The 15,696-nt window shown below is 46.1% G+C and overlaps 1 protein-coding gene across 1 annotated transcript in view; it reads right to left on the reverse strand.

The window, feature by feature from the left end:
* Positions 1-244: 244 nt before the first annotated feature.
* BNC1 (basonuclin zinc finger protein 1) overlaps positions 245-15,696 on the reverse strand; it is a 31,167-nt gene continuing 15,715 nt past the window's right edge. Inside the window, exons 2-5 of the mRNA XM_055417552.2 lie at positions 13,109-13,208; positions 11,462-11,697; positions 7,235-9,099; positions 245-2,468 (exon numbers count right to left, since the gene is read on the reverse strand). Of these exons, the coding sequence (XP_055273527.2) occupies positions 1,787-2,468; positions 7,235-9,099; positions 11,462-11,697; positions 13,109-13,208 (2,883 nt within the window). The 3' untranslated portion in view covers positions 245-1,786. The remainder of the gene's footprint in view (positions 2,469-7,234; positions 9,100-11,461; positions 11,698-13,108; positions 13,209-15,696) is intronic.

Here is a 15,696-nt window from a genome sequence, read left to right on the forward strand (position 1 = left end):
CACTTAATTTCTTTGGAACTCATGAACCGCTGCAGCTCCTGTGTGGATGTGGTGTGCGTGTGCATGCCAAGTCACTTCAGTCGCAGAAGTTACTGGTTCCTGTCCATTAGACCTCCCCTGAGTGGTGGGATCTGTCAGATTCACAGTGTGTGTATATGATGACCACATGCACTCACATGACAGGCAGGATGTGCGACAAAACTGCTCTGACCAATGTTTGCCTTTTTAAACAAAAAGTGTGCCATATATTTTTATTAAATCATAGAAAACTCATTTGTATACAAATTTTTTCCATTTTGGGGACACTGGAATATGAAACAGCTGTGTAACAAAACATTTCAAAGATACATCTCACTTTAAGCAGAGACAAAGTTTAAGTTGTCACATTTATTTTTAAAAAAAATGTTGAAATAATCATTAACACATTATTGGCTTTTTTTCACCTTTGGGCCAGAGGAATAGTATCTCTTTTGACTCCCCAATTCTCATTACTCAAACCAACCATGAGTTTAAAAAGTGATTAACTTGAAAGTTTAATACAAAATCAATTTCTTTTTTGCAACCATGGCCTTTTAGGGCAAATGCCGAATTTCAGGAGATGGTCTCCTTTCACAGGACCTGTGAAGTTTCTTTTCTACAACAGCAAACAGGTATAATGGTACAGAATATATTTCAGAATAAGTTAAATATTAAGACATACAGTATGGCAATAATGTCCTACTTTTCTTTCTACCATGTAAATTCAAATGTTCATCCTAATCTTACACATCTGTAAAAGGGTGAAGACTGAGGGATCCAGTGATACTGAAAATACACAACAACTGTCAGAACCACATTCTCTAAATGCTTTGGCTGATTATATACAAATGGTCCTGCCAGCATCACGCCTGCATTCGCTCCAGCGGGGCTCTAAATGAACAGATACCGGAGTTCACCAAGTGAAAACAGGCAGTGGTTCTGAATTTTAGGCTGTCACTCGCTCTGCTTCTGAGCAGACTCAAAGGTCACACTATGGCATGCCTGCACTCATCCCAAATACTCACATAATATAAACACAAATTAAATACTATCAAACTTAAATTAAATTGAAGACCACTATTTTTAAGTGCACGAAGTACTCCCCGCTAGCTTCCTGAACGTGTGTTATGGAGCAAGAACTAACATCCCAGGGAACATCTGTGTTCTTACATGTAAAGAGGCCAACCCACTTTCTCTGAGAACTCCCTGGAGTAACACATGAGACCTATAGGGGGAAGAAAGCAATTCTCCAATCTAAATGGAGGAAGAGTCTCGGTCATTTCCCCAAACTCCAGTTTGGGTTTCAGACTTGTTCAGGCAGGAACTCAAAGACGTGATCTTTGGGACTGGCTCCTGGTGCCGCCTGCGGTGACAGTCTGTGTCCTCAGGACACTTCATCGATCCTTAATACTGCAACCTCCCTTCCAGCTCGCCTCCGGGTCCTGGGCACCCGTGGTCAAGACACAGACCTGGCACTCTCCCAGGTGATGTGTAAACACATCTGGGAAAACCGCGTTTCTGCAAGTGTTTGCTATGTCAGTGAGAAACCTCTTGGGCTGAGAAAGATAACAGGTAACGCTGCCTCTATGACAGCTTCTCACAAGGCCTCTTCTGCTCATCCTGCTCTTGAAGACTATGAAGTCAACCCACACACCCTTTGCCTTGCTTGCCCCAAATGGTATTAAACAGAGTGAGAGACTTTCCTTTGGACTACCTTATTCCTGAATTCCGACCAGTGCTTATTCAAGCCAAGTGGTCTACCGTCTTGTTACCGCAGGTGACTAGGAGAGGAGGTGAGGCTTCTGTGCAGGTTGGGGTTCTGGCTGTGTCTGTTCCGACTGCGGACAGATGAGAACATGGTGTTGCAGCCGGGGACCTTGCATTTGTGCAGCTGGCGGAGGTGCACAGTCTTGTAGTGGGCCCGGAAGGTCCCCTTATTGCTGTATGTCTTCTGACAGAGGTGACACGTCAGGGGCAGCCCGGAAGGCAAGCTGGCGAGGCTCTGGTCAGCCTTCCCCATCAGGACGCAGAGTGGGTAGTCCTCCCCGGGCACCAGGCCTGACCCGTCACAGTTCCCGTCGCAGTCCTCCGTGAGCACAGCGCCCTCCTCGCTGGCCCCGTCTGAGTCCCAGGAGGAGTGGCTGCTGCTCTCCGACTTCACGCTCGAGGTAGTGCTCAGATCCAAGACAGTGCCCTCGCTGGGCAGACCAGAGGCGCAGCTCTGTAGGCCGGCACTGTGGACCTGGGCTAGTGGGTACAGCAGACTGCCCATCCGGCTCATCCCCTTAAAGATGACAGAAGTCTGGGAGGCTTGCGGTGTGAAGGCTGCCTCCTGGTAGGCCTCCTGAGCTGGATCTTTCAGGAGGTAAGCTGCACGGAAGGGGTCTTCACCGCTCTCCAGCACTTCTTGGGGCAATACTTTCTGGTGCAGGTTTAGGTTTGAACTGTGTCTACAAGAGTGAAAAGGTGGTTAGCAATGGGTAGGGCTGTCATCTCTGTTGTTTGAAAGACAGTCTTTGTTCTGCGTAGAGACACTAGGCAGATACCGGGAAAGCTTGTGGGGTGAGGGAAGTGCTGCTAAGGGGCTCAGGACGCAGTGCCTGTGTGGTGGACACTGTCCGCGGCCGTCCACCGCTTGTCCCAAGTCAGTATCTGACTAGGGGAGCTGACAGAATGTGTAGTTCTCTTCAGCTTGCACAGTCTGATGGACACGTTAGTTCCTGTAGCTCATCTTTAGAGAATGGCCAGACTGCTTCAGTTAGGCCCATTCAACTGGGACACTGGAACCAGGAGATCCCAGAAGAAAACTGGTCACAAACAGTAAGGAACTAAGCAGAGGACTTTATTTCAATAAAACCAGGAGACAGGCTCTTCTAGAGCTGCACTGTCCCAAATAACGGCTACTCATAAGCAGCAACTGAGCGCCTGAAAGGTGGTTAATGTCATATACTGAAATGATAAAATTTTGAATAGACTGAATGATAGGAAATACATTACTAAATTTACTTGTTTCTTTTCACTTTTTTAATGTGGCTACCATAAAATATTAAGATTTCCTATGTGGCTTGCATTGTGGACTAGAGCATCTGAACGAAACATCAACACATGGAAGTTCTATAGGGGAGAGGCTAGAAGTGGTATATATGTGTGTGAGTGTGCATGTGTGTGAAACTTAGTTCATATTTGCAACATTTCACTATATACCAGACAGGAATTTTGCAAGTGCAGCACTGTGAGCACACTGCCAATCACCCACCCAATGGTTAGTCCTGAAGGGCAGATAATGAGTATCCATTATAACACATGCCTTTTACTCATAATATATCATTTGGATGTTACTTGTCAATCAATGCTGGCCTTGCTCAGAGATCCCCTAACTTCTGACAAGCAAAAATACCCCTTACTATAGGGCATAGTCTCAAAGGTGACTGGAGAATTATTCTGAGCAGGGAACATACCTCCCCCAATACAGATCAGGATGTGTACCAGGGTCAAACTGGGAAAAATATCCTCACCAAAATAACAAGAAATCAGATTTTCTCTTCTAAATCTCCAAAGATGTCTTTGGTGGGTGGTGGTGGGGGGGATGTTATTCAAAGTACATGAAATTTGTTACTCAACTTCTGTTTAATCCTTGTACACTTTCTTTTTGGGGATATAATCAGAATTATACTCCCAGATCACCCATTTTGCAAGCAGCTCTTCTCCACTGCAACTCTGCCCTGTGATTATGTCAGTGTCCTGGGCTGAAGGGGCGGGTATGTCTCAGCAGAAAACCAGACACTAGATTGACATATAGATTCCAGAATATACAAGTGGTCAAAAAAAGGTCAGACAAATACATTTACTGGAACCCCGTACGGATGTAACAGAGGCATGTAAGAGGGATGTGATGTAACAGAGGGAACCTCTGGGTCCTGTGCTCAACTCCTGAGGATTCTATGAACACCAAAAGCTAACATGTGGGCAGCCCTCTCTCCTCCTTAACCATCCTGAGGGTTAGATGTACTTTACAAGGTGCCATGTCCCTTAAGGCCAGTGACAACCACATCTGCAAAACCCTGGGACCATGTGCTTGGCTTTCTGCTTCCAGGACTTTGCTAACACTGTGCCTCCTGCCCAGGTCTGCATTTCTTCACTTCAATCTCAACATCACACTCCAACTCTCCCCTCCCCTGCTCCTGACTATGTAGATTAGCTGATACCAGTGGGTTTCAAAGTGTGATCTGGGTACCCCAAGTGGTCCCTGAGATCTTTTCAGGATGTCCCTCAAGTCAGACTTGTCTCATAACAATACTAAGACATGATTTTCCCTTTCAGCCTCATTCTCTCACTGGCGTGCATGTGTGTGTTAAGTCACTTCAGTCGGGTCTGACTCTTTGCAACTCCATGGACTGTAGTCCACCAGACTCCTCTGTCCATAGGATTCTCCAGGCAAGAATACTGGAGTGGGCTGCTGTGCTCCTACTCCAGGGGATCTTCCCCACCCAGGGACTGAACCCCACAACTCTTAAATCTCCTGCACTGGCAGGTGGGTTCTTTACCACTAGTGCCACCTGGAGTGGTATTTCAGAGACCACATGACATGTGATATTTCAACAGACTGAATGCAGAAGCATGAGAATCCAGTCGTCTTCTACTAAAGATACTAGCAAAATGTAAAACAAAGCCGCTTCTCACTAAAGTTCTTGATCTGGAAAATGTAATTTTTCATAAAATTGTAATAAACTAATTATTAAGTGATATGATATACATAATCATTTTTTTCAGTTTTAATTTCGAATACACTAAATATTGAGAGATATATACCCAAACAGATATAAGTTCTTGAGGTTTTAAGAATTCGTAAAGGGGTTGTGACATCAAAACTTTTGCAAGTGGTTGGTTTAGATGTAATGCCAGGTAAAGATGGTTTCTAGGAAACCATCCCTAACTTCTTGAAGAATTTGGTGAGATGCCCTCCCATGTGCCCATTATAGTCTGTATCCCGCCAGCTATAGCAGCCACCACAGTCAGTTGTAATTGCTCGTGTACTGCTGCCTCCCCACTGGCCTTTGTGGGCAGGGACTGTGTCCAGAGCACCTAACATAAAGGGTGATTAAACACTCGCAGGCAAAGTACCCACAGTCCTGTGGCAGTCCCCTTGATGGGTCCTAGGAAGTGCTATGGGCAGTAGCCGTGGCATGAAGACAGGAAGGCAGCTGCCTTCACAGCAATGCAATTCTCATCTCTGACTCAGAAAAATGGTGGTGGATCTGGGACTGCTAGCCAAGTCCTGTTCAAGATGGTATCATTTTAATCACAGATCCCAGGGAAAATGTAGTACCAGTTCTAGATTACTAGAATTAGTGGTTTACATTTAGCATGTGAGATGCTTTCCTGTGGTGTGGGGAGGAGGCTTGCATCTCAGATAGATCCAAAACCAGGAAAATATTAAATATGTGAAAAATAAATACAAATAGTATCTTAAATTCAATTTGCCTTCTAACTTAGCAGATGATGTAGGTCAGAACGGTATCATAAATAACAAGGATAATCTGACTGACAGGACTATCCCTTCTTCATGACAACAGCTTATTCGTGAACAAATTCTTCCCTTGGAAGCGGGAGGAGGAGGACCAGCTCACTAATTAGGTGTCCTGGAGGTTGGGTGCAACATCCAGCAACGGAAACAGGAATTTTAACAAATATCACCCCTGCCCTATCCTCTCTGCTCCAGACAATGAGTGTGTTCTTAGGAGCCCTGTCTAGGAATGTGTGTGGGAGTCTATACCTTTTTGCCCTGTTAATAAATTAGGAGCTACAATTTGGACTAAGGCAATGGGGTGTTGAGCTGCTTGAAATAAAGCTTGTTTGGACAAATGTAACATTTTAATGTTCTGTGAACCATTTAGCATCTCTAATGCTGCCGCTGAAGGCTGGTTTCATCAGAGGGCTGGTTCTCTCCCTAAGGAGATCCAACCAGTCCATTCTAAAGGAGATCAATCCTGGGTGTTCATTGGAAGGACTGATGCTAAAGCTGAAACTCCAATACTTTGGCCACCTCATGCGACGAGTTGACTCACTGGAAAAGACTCTGATGCTAGGAAAGGTTGGGGGCGGGAGGAGAAGGGGACGACAGAGAATGAGATGGCTGGATGGCATTTCCGACTCGATGGACATGAGTTTGAGTGAACTCCGGGAGTTGGTGATGGACAGGGAGGCCTGGCGTGCTGTGATTCATGGGGTTGCAAAGAGTCGGACATGACTGAGCGACTGAACTGACTGACTGATCATCTTTCGGTGAGCCCTTTCTTCCCTTTTCAGGCTGGGGAAGAAGGCGACTGAAGCATGGTTCTGCAACCCAAGTTCATCAAGAAAAAGAAGACAGGAAAGCCAGTGCTGTGTGACCACAGTGATGAGGGCTACTCTGTCCCCTGGCAGCTGGTGAGCAGTCTGATTCTGTGTCGCAGGGTCATGAAAACCCAGCACCGACAGACCTCTCATCTTTCAACTATATGTCACAGACATGGAAATAACCTGTTCACTGCCTTTACTCTTTGATAACTCAATATTTCAGGCATCTTCAATCAGGCAGTTGTTATTCTTTTCAAATAGAGCAATTAAGTAGAAATCAGAGAAAATGCTTCATTCTGTGGACTTCAGTTTGAAATGGAAGATACGTTTTGGGAAGCTACGATCCTAATGTGAAAAGCTCCCTGCCTCCCTTGCTCCTCTAATGCATGACCTAGTTCATGGTTCCTGATATCCCAAACCACTGGGACCAGATGTGTTTCTGAATCCAGAATTCCTCAGGCTTTAGAAAGGCAGAGTGAGGCATACACTGTGATATCACGGTAATGTCCCCATAAGAAAGCCATTAACATTTCTGTACTGAATATATACAAAACCCAACACAAAGGGAGACTCTAAAAGATCAGATAGCCTCATGTAATTTCATGTCAGGTCTTGTGACTAAATGAGTTTAAACTCGAGCCAAAAACGCAGGGACCTAGATCTATAGGACACTCTTCCTCAGACCATGGCCCCTGGAATAGCTGTGTCACCTGGGAACTGAGCAGTGCAAACCCTCACATCCGGTCCCAGACCTGCTGTGACAGAAAGAGTAGGGGTGGGGCTCCGAAGTCTGCTTTAATGACCCTCCCGGTGACTCAAGTGCATATTAAAGGTTAACACCCACTGCCCTGGAAGCAAAGATCGCCACCAGGTGTCTTACCTGTCCCTGCTCCTGCGGGAGGGGAAGGTGGCCTTGCAGCCCTCCACCGTGCACGTGTGCATCTCCCGGGAGTGCATGTTTTTCTGATGCATCTTCACGCCGCAAGCGTTTTTAAAGGTCTTCTTGCAGATGTCACATTGGAAGCGATTCTCCTCCTTCGACCTCACTGATGCTGGCTGACCCAAGTGCTCTGGCTCTTTGGAATCTTCGAAACAAGGAAAAGCAATTCCTTGGGTGGACAAGGCACCAAAGAGCCCCCCGGCCAGCAGGTGCTGCTGCAGTTTGATATAGTCGGGAAAAGGCACGCAGGGCTCCACCCTGGTTGTGAGGTGAGGTTCACGGCCATCCTTCTCTGCGTCCCGTGGCACGGTGTTCAACACTGACTTCTTCCCAGTCTCCCTTTCTGAGTTGTGCGTGGCCTGCTCAGGAGTCTGGCGGATGGCTCCACTGGACTCAATTCCTGGCCCGAGATAGCAGGGCCTCTCTTCCTCAAGGCGAAGCCTCTCGGAGCTTCCTGTTGGCGTGTGCGGCTCCTCTGGGGCTCCATCTGACCGGGGGCTGCAGGTCTCCAGCTCGTCTTCGCTGACCACCTGCAGGGGCATGTCTTCGTCAGAGCTCAGAGGCTGCCTCTTCTCGTCTGCTGTCTCCATGGTCTCCTTCTCTATTTTGATGGGCATACTGGACTTGCGGGATTTCTTCTTGGGCAGGGTGTCGAATGGCATTTCGTTGGAAGCCAGCTGTTCCGGGATGGACGAGGACAGCAGAGGGAGGGAGGGCAGCATCCCAGGGGTGTTGGCCAGCTCGGCTGGAGTGGCTGGGCTGCGGTAGAAAGGCAGAACTGGCTGGACAGTCTTCAGGTTGGGGAAGAGCACCCCGTTGTGGCTGAGGCTCGGGAAGGTTGGCTGGCTCTGGGAGTCTTCCACTGCCCCAGCGTAGCCAGGGAGAGGCAGGCAGTCTGGAGGAGTCACCCCGAGGCCTGGGCGCTTGGTGCTCTCCGAGGCAGCCAGTGTGAGGCCGCTCCTCAGGTCTTTGTCCCTGTTGTTTCTGTTCATGGGCATGTGCAGCCGGGGGTTGGGGTTGGCGCTGTGGCGGTTGCGGCTCCTCAGGGAGCTGAACACCATGTTGCAGCCTTCAATGGTGCACTTGTGCTTGATCTTCAGATGGACGGCGTTGTAGTGGATCTTCAGCGTGCCCTTGTCGTAGAAAGTCTTCTCACATGCTGTGCAGAACACCCGGCCCTTCTTTGTGCCCAGGCTGTTCCTCTCGGGCTTCACTTTGGCCTCTGGGGACAGCTGTGTCCTTTCGAGCTTTGTGACGATGCTGTATGAGCTGGAGTCACTGAAGTGGGTGCTGTCTTCCTTTTTGGTGACAGCATCGGGACAGTTGAGACATGGATCTTTTTCAACCTGAAATGGGGTGGAACTGGAAGTGAGGAAGCTGCTGTCAGGGAAGGCTCCATGGACTTCCTGTTTGGGGTCCTGGCTTTGGTCTTGACTCTGCTCCAGCACATAGGGGTCAGGTAGTGACCCTATTAGTGCTGGGGGCAAGGGGTTGAAGAACTGGAAAGGCAGCATGAAGGTCATGTTGTTTATGAGGTTCTCAAAGGGGTGCATGCTGCTGGGGTTTCCTTTGTCCACAGGAGCAGGGAGGCTGGCATTCCGATGGCTGCAGCTCTCAATGAAAGCCCTGATGTCGACGTTGGCTGTGGAAGGTGGGATGACAACAGACTGCTCTTCTTTCTCTTGAATTGCCATGAGCTCAACTATGGACTTGGTCTCTCCAAAACGAAGGAACTGCTGTAAGGTGGCCACCTCCTCCTCACTGGTCATGATGCTCCAGTGATCCAGCACTTTTCCCGATGCATCCTAAACCCAAACCAGAATTTAAAAGGACAGTTAATTTACTGTTCCTTACCCTTCCCAGGTGGCTCAGCAGTAAAGAATCTGCCTGCAGTGCAGGAGATGTGGGTTTGATCCCTGGGTCAGGAAGATCCCCTGGCATATGAAATGGCAATCTACTCCAGTATTCTTGCCTGGGAAATCCCATGGACAGAGGAGCCAGGTGGGCTACAGGTCATGGGGTCGCAAAACATTCAGATATGACTGAACGTCTAAACAACAACCACCACAACCCTTTTCTATAAGAAGGGAGTCATGTCATGTGGTTAGGGCCTCCACTAGCATCATGGGACACTTTTGTATATATTAGAAAAAGACAAAAAAAAAGAAAAAGACACCCCTGGGAGCACTGGGCTCAATAAGTTCAGTCCTCACTCACCCCACTCTCCTAGGAAAGAAACTCTCTGTGGAAAAATAAACTGCACAAATGTGAGTGGTGGTCCAGAAGACAGAAATAAAGTTATATTACCCAAGTCTAAGGGAAGTTTGGTGATTATTTTCCATCCTATTTCAAACCAATTGGTAGTCTTGCATTAGGCATAATAATTTTCTCCCACTAAAATTAAAATATGTATCATTTGAACAATAGTAACTTCTTTATCTAAAGAGTATAGATGGGAAATCTGGCCTAGATATAGCTCAAGTATTTATTTGCTGCAGGTTGAATGATCTTTCCCAAGCAACTAACATCAAAATACAAATGAACCTGTATTGATCTATTGCCTGTGTTCACAAAGCAGAGCGGTAATTACACTGGAGTGTTGGAGATTTTTCAAACTCTAGCAAGACCTAACTTTTCCCAAAACTACAATAAATATTTTATCACAGAACATGTATTTGATGGCCTACTGAGATTTTTCACAGTGCATGTAAGAGTTTTGAAGATGATGAGGAATGTAACATCATAAATTTTTCATGCGCTGGAGGTTCAAGGTAATTGATTCCATATTTTTAATCCTAACACTAGAAAGCAAGATTATTAGGATCATTAAATATTGATCTATGTCATAATGTAAGAGCATAATGCTGCTCAACATAAAAGGTGGTTTCTGGCCTGCTAGGGGTCCTGCACTCGAGGTGAGCCAACAGGGTTCCAGAGGAAGACTGCAGGTGTTGTCAGAGTCAGAGAGAAGTGGGTTCACATTTCGAGTCTGCTGCATGCAAACTGAGGGACTTCAGCAAGATCCAGAAGCACTCAGCCTCTGTATTCCAAACTGGAAAATGGGGATAATTGACCTACCTTGTGAGATGACTAGAAAGTCAGTAAATGGTTGTTATTCATGCTTGTTTCAAGTTTACGACCTAGCTGAGTTAGACTGAATGTATGTGAGTCTTGGAAATACATTCAGCTGCCCATCTCATTGAAATTTTTACCAAAGTCAGCTGACATTTTCTAGCACAGTGACAGGGAAGAAAATGCTGTAGCTGTTTCCTATGTCAGAGAAATCCAGGAAACATGTTCTTTGCCTGTGAAAACACTTGACAGCCTCTCTGGATAGGAAGCATAGGGTCGACCCCTGGAACACAAAGAGAGGTGAAACTGCTCTGCAAAGGAGAGAGATGAGAGAAGGGATGAGAGGCATAGGATGATGGAGTGATGCAGAGAAGAGGCAAGAAGGCTGGAAGAGAACTGGCAGGAGAGACCATGAGCGAGAGCACACCCACAGAACTATCACAAGTCATCGGGGCCTGGGAAGGAAGATCAGCAGTGGGGTGGATGGCAGAGGGCTTTAAAGGACAGGAAGGCATGGGACGAAATTGAAACCGTCTGCTGTGCCTTTCTGCAACATTAAGTTCCTCAACCCCACACCCTCAGTAAAATTGGAAACCAGTGATGTTGTGTGTCAGTAAATGCTCTGAGGATGATAAAAGAATTGGAGGCAGTGCCAAGGATAGGGCCAACGGTTGACTGTGCAAGCTGGTGAGTGAGACCCAAATCAGAGAACATGTAATGGTCCTACTCCCTGAAGTCTAACAGATACCAGTGCTTGTGTGCTCAGTCATGTCTGACTCTCTGTGACCCCACGGATTATAGCCCGCCAGGCTGCTCTGTCCACGGGATTTCCCAGGCGAGAATACTGGAGTGGGTTGCCATGCCCTCCTCCAGATCTTCCCAACCCAGGGATTGAACTCATATCTCTTGTACTGGCAAGCAGGTTCTTTACCACTGTGTCACAAGGAAAGCAATGGATTTCTCCCAGAATGTGAGATAGGGCTGAGGCCAAGAGGAATGACGATGAAATGGAGGGATGACTACTGCTGGCTGGAGCACTGGTGGCACTGGGTTAACCCGTTCTGCTCTCGGGAAGTGGCACCCACATCCCTATACCTGTAGCACGTATCCTCGGATGTAATCCTGGAGGGTCCAGTCCAAGGCATGCAGGATCTGGAGGACTTCATCTTGCTTCAGCACACTGAAGAGTCGGTCCAGAAGGATCTTCAGGCGGACAGGGATGGCCTGGGTCCCATAAAGCATGAGGCTGCTGATGTCGAACACCACGTTGGACTGGACGATCTCCACCTGGCTTGTTGGGTACATGGTGGGGATCCTCAGCTTACTCAGAGCTGAAAAAGGAAATTGAAAAAAATGTTGTTTGTCACGAGAAAAACACCTTTAAGAGAAAAACACTGCTTGGGAAGTAGGCTAAGGGCTAACTGTCAGTTATTTGTGCCAATGGAAAAGCCACAAATATGCAAACAATTAATAAATCTTAATGGCTATTTGGCTCCACTTTATTCACAGGAACCTCTAGATAAAATGGAGTGCCCTGAGAGATCTCTTTTCTCCCTTTCCTGTGGCGTGCCGAAGGAGTACAACAGCCACAGGTAAGGACCACACCTGGGAAACTGGTAAAAATGAAGGCGGCAGGTGTGTAATTAAGAGGATGGAAAACCAGGAAGCACAGGGCCTGGGGGAGAACCTGGACTTGGAAGCCCTCAGACTGGGGTGGGAGCCCTAGTCTGCCACCCTCCAGTTGTCAGGCTCGGCAATTGAGCCCATGCTGTCCAATGCAACAGTCACTTGTTAAACACAGCTGTTCAAATTTAGATTTACATTAATTAACATTAAATAAAACTAAAAACTCAGCTCGCCCGTTGTGCTAGTCACATTTCAAGGGCTTGTAGCCACAGGTGTAATGCTGGGTTGTCAGGTTTAGCAAATAAAAACGTAGGAAGTTACTGTTAAATTTGAATATAGATTTCAGATAAACAATAAATAAATGGGATATACTTAAACCAAAAATATTAATTGGGATATTAGTTCAGTTCAGTCACTCAGTCGTGTCCAACTCTTTGCGACCCCATGAACTGCAGCACACCAGGCCTCCCTGTCCATTACCAACTCCTGGAATTAACCCAAACTCATGTGCATCTAGTTGGTGATGCCATCCAGCCATCTCATCCTCTGTTGTCCCCTTCTCCTCCTGCCCCCAGTCCCTCCCAGCATCAGGGTCTTTTCCAATGAGTCAACTCTTCACATGAGGTGGCCAAAGTATTGGAGTTTCAGCCTCAGCATCAGTCCTTCCAATGAACACGCAGGACTGGTCTCTTTTAGGATGGACTAGTTGGGTCTCCTTGCAGTCCAAGGGGCTCGCAAGAGTCTTCTCCAGCACCACAGTGCTGGATATACTTAGGCTAAAAAAATGATGGTTTAACTGAAATTCAAATTCAACTGAGCATTCTGCTTTTTCATCTAGCAACCCTGGGCTAGAAGCTACTTACTGTATATGCACAGATTATTTCTTTCACTGCAGAACAGCCCTGAAGTACCACCTTCTGCATCTTCAGAAGGCACTGGATAAACACTTTTCAGAGTTAAGATCCAAAGAGATAACACATATAAAGCTCTTAGCCTATTTCCTGGCACACAGCAGTAACTTCAGATGTTAGCTATCATCCGTGGATATTAAACCCGTTCCTGAGTAACCGCGTTAGTTAGAGGAAACACTACAGACCAAGGGGGGAAAATGGTTACCGTGCGCCACCCATCCATGTCTGCACTGCTCACACTGACGGTGGTTGATCTTCCCTGGTTTGAAGCTTTGGCAGCTGCAGTTCAGAGTACAGCCGATAGCCTACAGGAGAGAACACGGGGACACCGGGCATGTTAGTGATGTGTGGAACACACACAGCATCTACAGAACAGAACACATTCCTCCACTGAGCAGCGTTGGGCTAAATGACCTGTGCCCACTCCACACCAGGCCCGGACATGCATACCGTCCCCTGGAAGGAGGAGCAGCTCACCCTGGCCCTGGAGACAGCAAACACACTACACAGATATTCCACATGCAAGGATGGGTTACAACCCTAGAAAAGATTACAGGCAGGAAGGAGATATCCTGCTTATTATGAAAAGGGCATGGAAAGGGTGAAGAAGAGTCACATTCTCACTAAATCTTTAAGTTGACCAGAACAGCAACCCAGAAAGGGATACTGGGGCTGCCGTGAGACAAGTAAATAGGAGAATGATCAGAACTGAGAGTAATGCACATGTGTAATTCGTTACTCCCCTCCCTAAACAGGGGTAGATGCTGAATATCGAGACAGATCTGAGGACATGCAATGGCTGACCACACCAAGGATCATTCCCTGACTCCGCTGACTGGACTGTGTGACTGACAGCCAGACGCAGACTAGACAAGCTCTGCATCAATGCCCAGGTGCAGGTTAAGGTGGTGGGTGTGGCATGGGGGTGTGGAGTGTACAAACATGACTGAAATAGAAGATACAGATGTACGTGTCAACAAAGTTCTAGGATTAAGAACAGAGGTTCACATATATTTTTAAGATGGATTTCTCAAAAGGGGATAAGAGGCCTGAGGAATGTAATCTATTATTAAAGAGAAAACGCTCTCACTAGAGCTCTGTCAGTGAGATTTCGGGGAGGAGGTGCTGGGTGGAATTGTATGATTCAAGAGAGCTCGGACAGTTGGGGAGTGCCTGGGTGTTTGCAAGCATGAGAAAGCCCTACGACTGGGGGTTTAACCTCCATGTGACAATTAAGGGACTGTGTGGCCTTGTGTGTGGACAGGGAAGGGGAGAATCTGGCCGAGGACACCCTAAGGAGCATATTAAGTAGTCTTCACTTAAAAATCAGTTGTTGGTGGGATTGTAAAATGGTGTAGCCACTTTGGAAAATAGTCTGACTGATCTTCACAAACACAGTTACCTTACCACCAACTGATTCCACTCTTGGGTTTAAGCCCAAGAGAACTGAAAACCTATGTCCACACAAAACATGTACATGCACTTTAAAATCAGCATTATTTACTAGCCTCAAAGTGGAAACAACCCCCATATATACTGATTGATGAACAGATATACAAAATGTGGTATGTCCATACATTGGGATATCACTAGGCAATAGGAAAGAATGAAGTATTGATACCTTCTAGAACATGTGTGAACTCTGAAAACATTTATGATAATGAAAGAAACCAAGTACAAAAGGTCACAGGCTGAATGATTCCACTTATGTGAAATGTCAAGAACAGGCTAATCCATAGAGAGCCGAAGCAGACAAGTGGTCACTGGGGTTGTGGGGAGCAGGTAGGATGAGGAGTGACTGTTAACGGGAAAGGGATGTTCTTTTATTGTTTGCCTTGTTTTTAAAGACAGCTTTAAGTTGGTACTATATTAATAGTTCACATATCAGACAACACCCATTTAAAGGAAACATGATTTTTAGAATATTCAGAGTTGAACAACCTTCATCACAATACAATTTTAGAACATTTCCATCATCCCCAAAAGAAACCCTGTGAACAAGTTTATGACAGACATATGCTTTCATGTCTTTTGGATATATTCCTAGGAGTGGAACTGAGGGATCATACAGTAACTCTATGTTTAACTTTCTGAGAAGCCCCCAAACTGTTTTTAAAGGTTTATTTTCCCACCAAGGTATGAGGGTTCTGATTTCTCCACATCCTCGCCAACACTAGTTATGGTTTGTTTTTCCATTGTAGTTATCCTACTGGGAATGAGGTGGTATCTCATTGTGTTTTGATTCTCTGATGGCTAATGGTGTTCAGCATCTTTTTAAGTGCTCAGTGGCCATCTGTGTGTCTATTCAGATCTTTTTCCCAGATTTAAATTGGGTTGTATTCTTAGTATTGAGTCATAAGAGTTCTTTATATATGTTAGGTACAAGTCCCTTACCAGACACATGAGTGGCAAATACTTTCTCCAGTCCTTGTACTATCCTTTTGCTTTCTTCATGATATCCTTTGAAACACAGATGTTTTCAATTCTGACCAGTTTCTTTTGAGGTAACGGAGTGTTCTAAAGTTCTTAGACAGCAGTGATGTTGCACAACTCAATGAATACAGTGAAACCACTCAGTTGAATTTTATGGTATGTGAATTTTATCTTGATAAAAATATAACTTTTAAAAATCAGCCCACTACACTATTAGAATGGCTGAAATCCAAAACACTGACAGTATCAAGTGATTGTGAGGAAGTGGAGTAACAGCAATCTCATTCATTGCTGATGACAAAGCAAAACATAAAGCAACTTTGAAACTCAGTTTGGTGGTTTCTTACAAAACTAAACACA

The sequence above is a fragment of the Moschus berezovskii genome, chromosome 21 (assembly GCF_049115385.1).
Source record: "Moschus berezovskii isolate FMDL1 chromosome 21, NW_MosBer_1.0, whole genome shotgun sequence".
NCBI lineage: Eukaryota > Metazoa > Chordata > Mammalia > Artiodactyla > Moschidae > Moschus > Moschus berezovskii.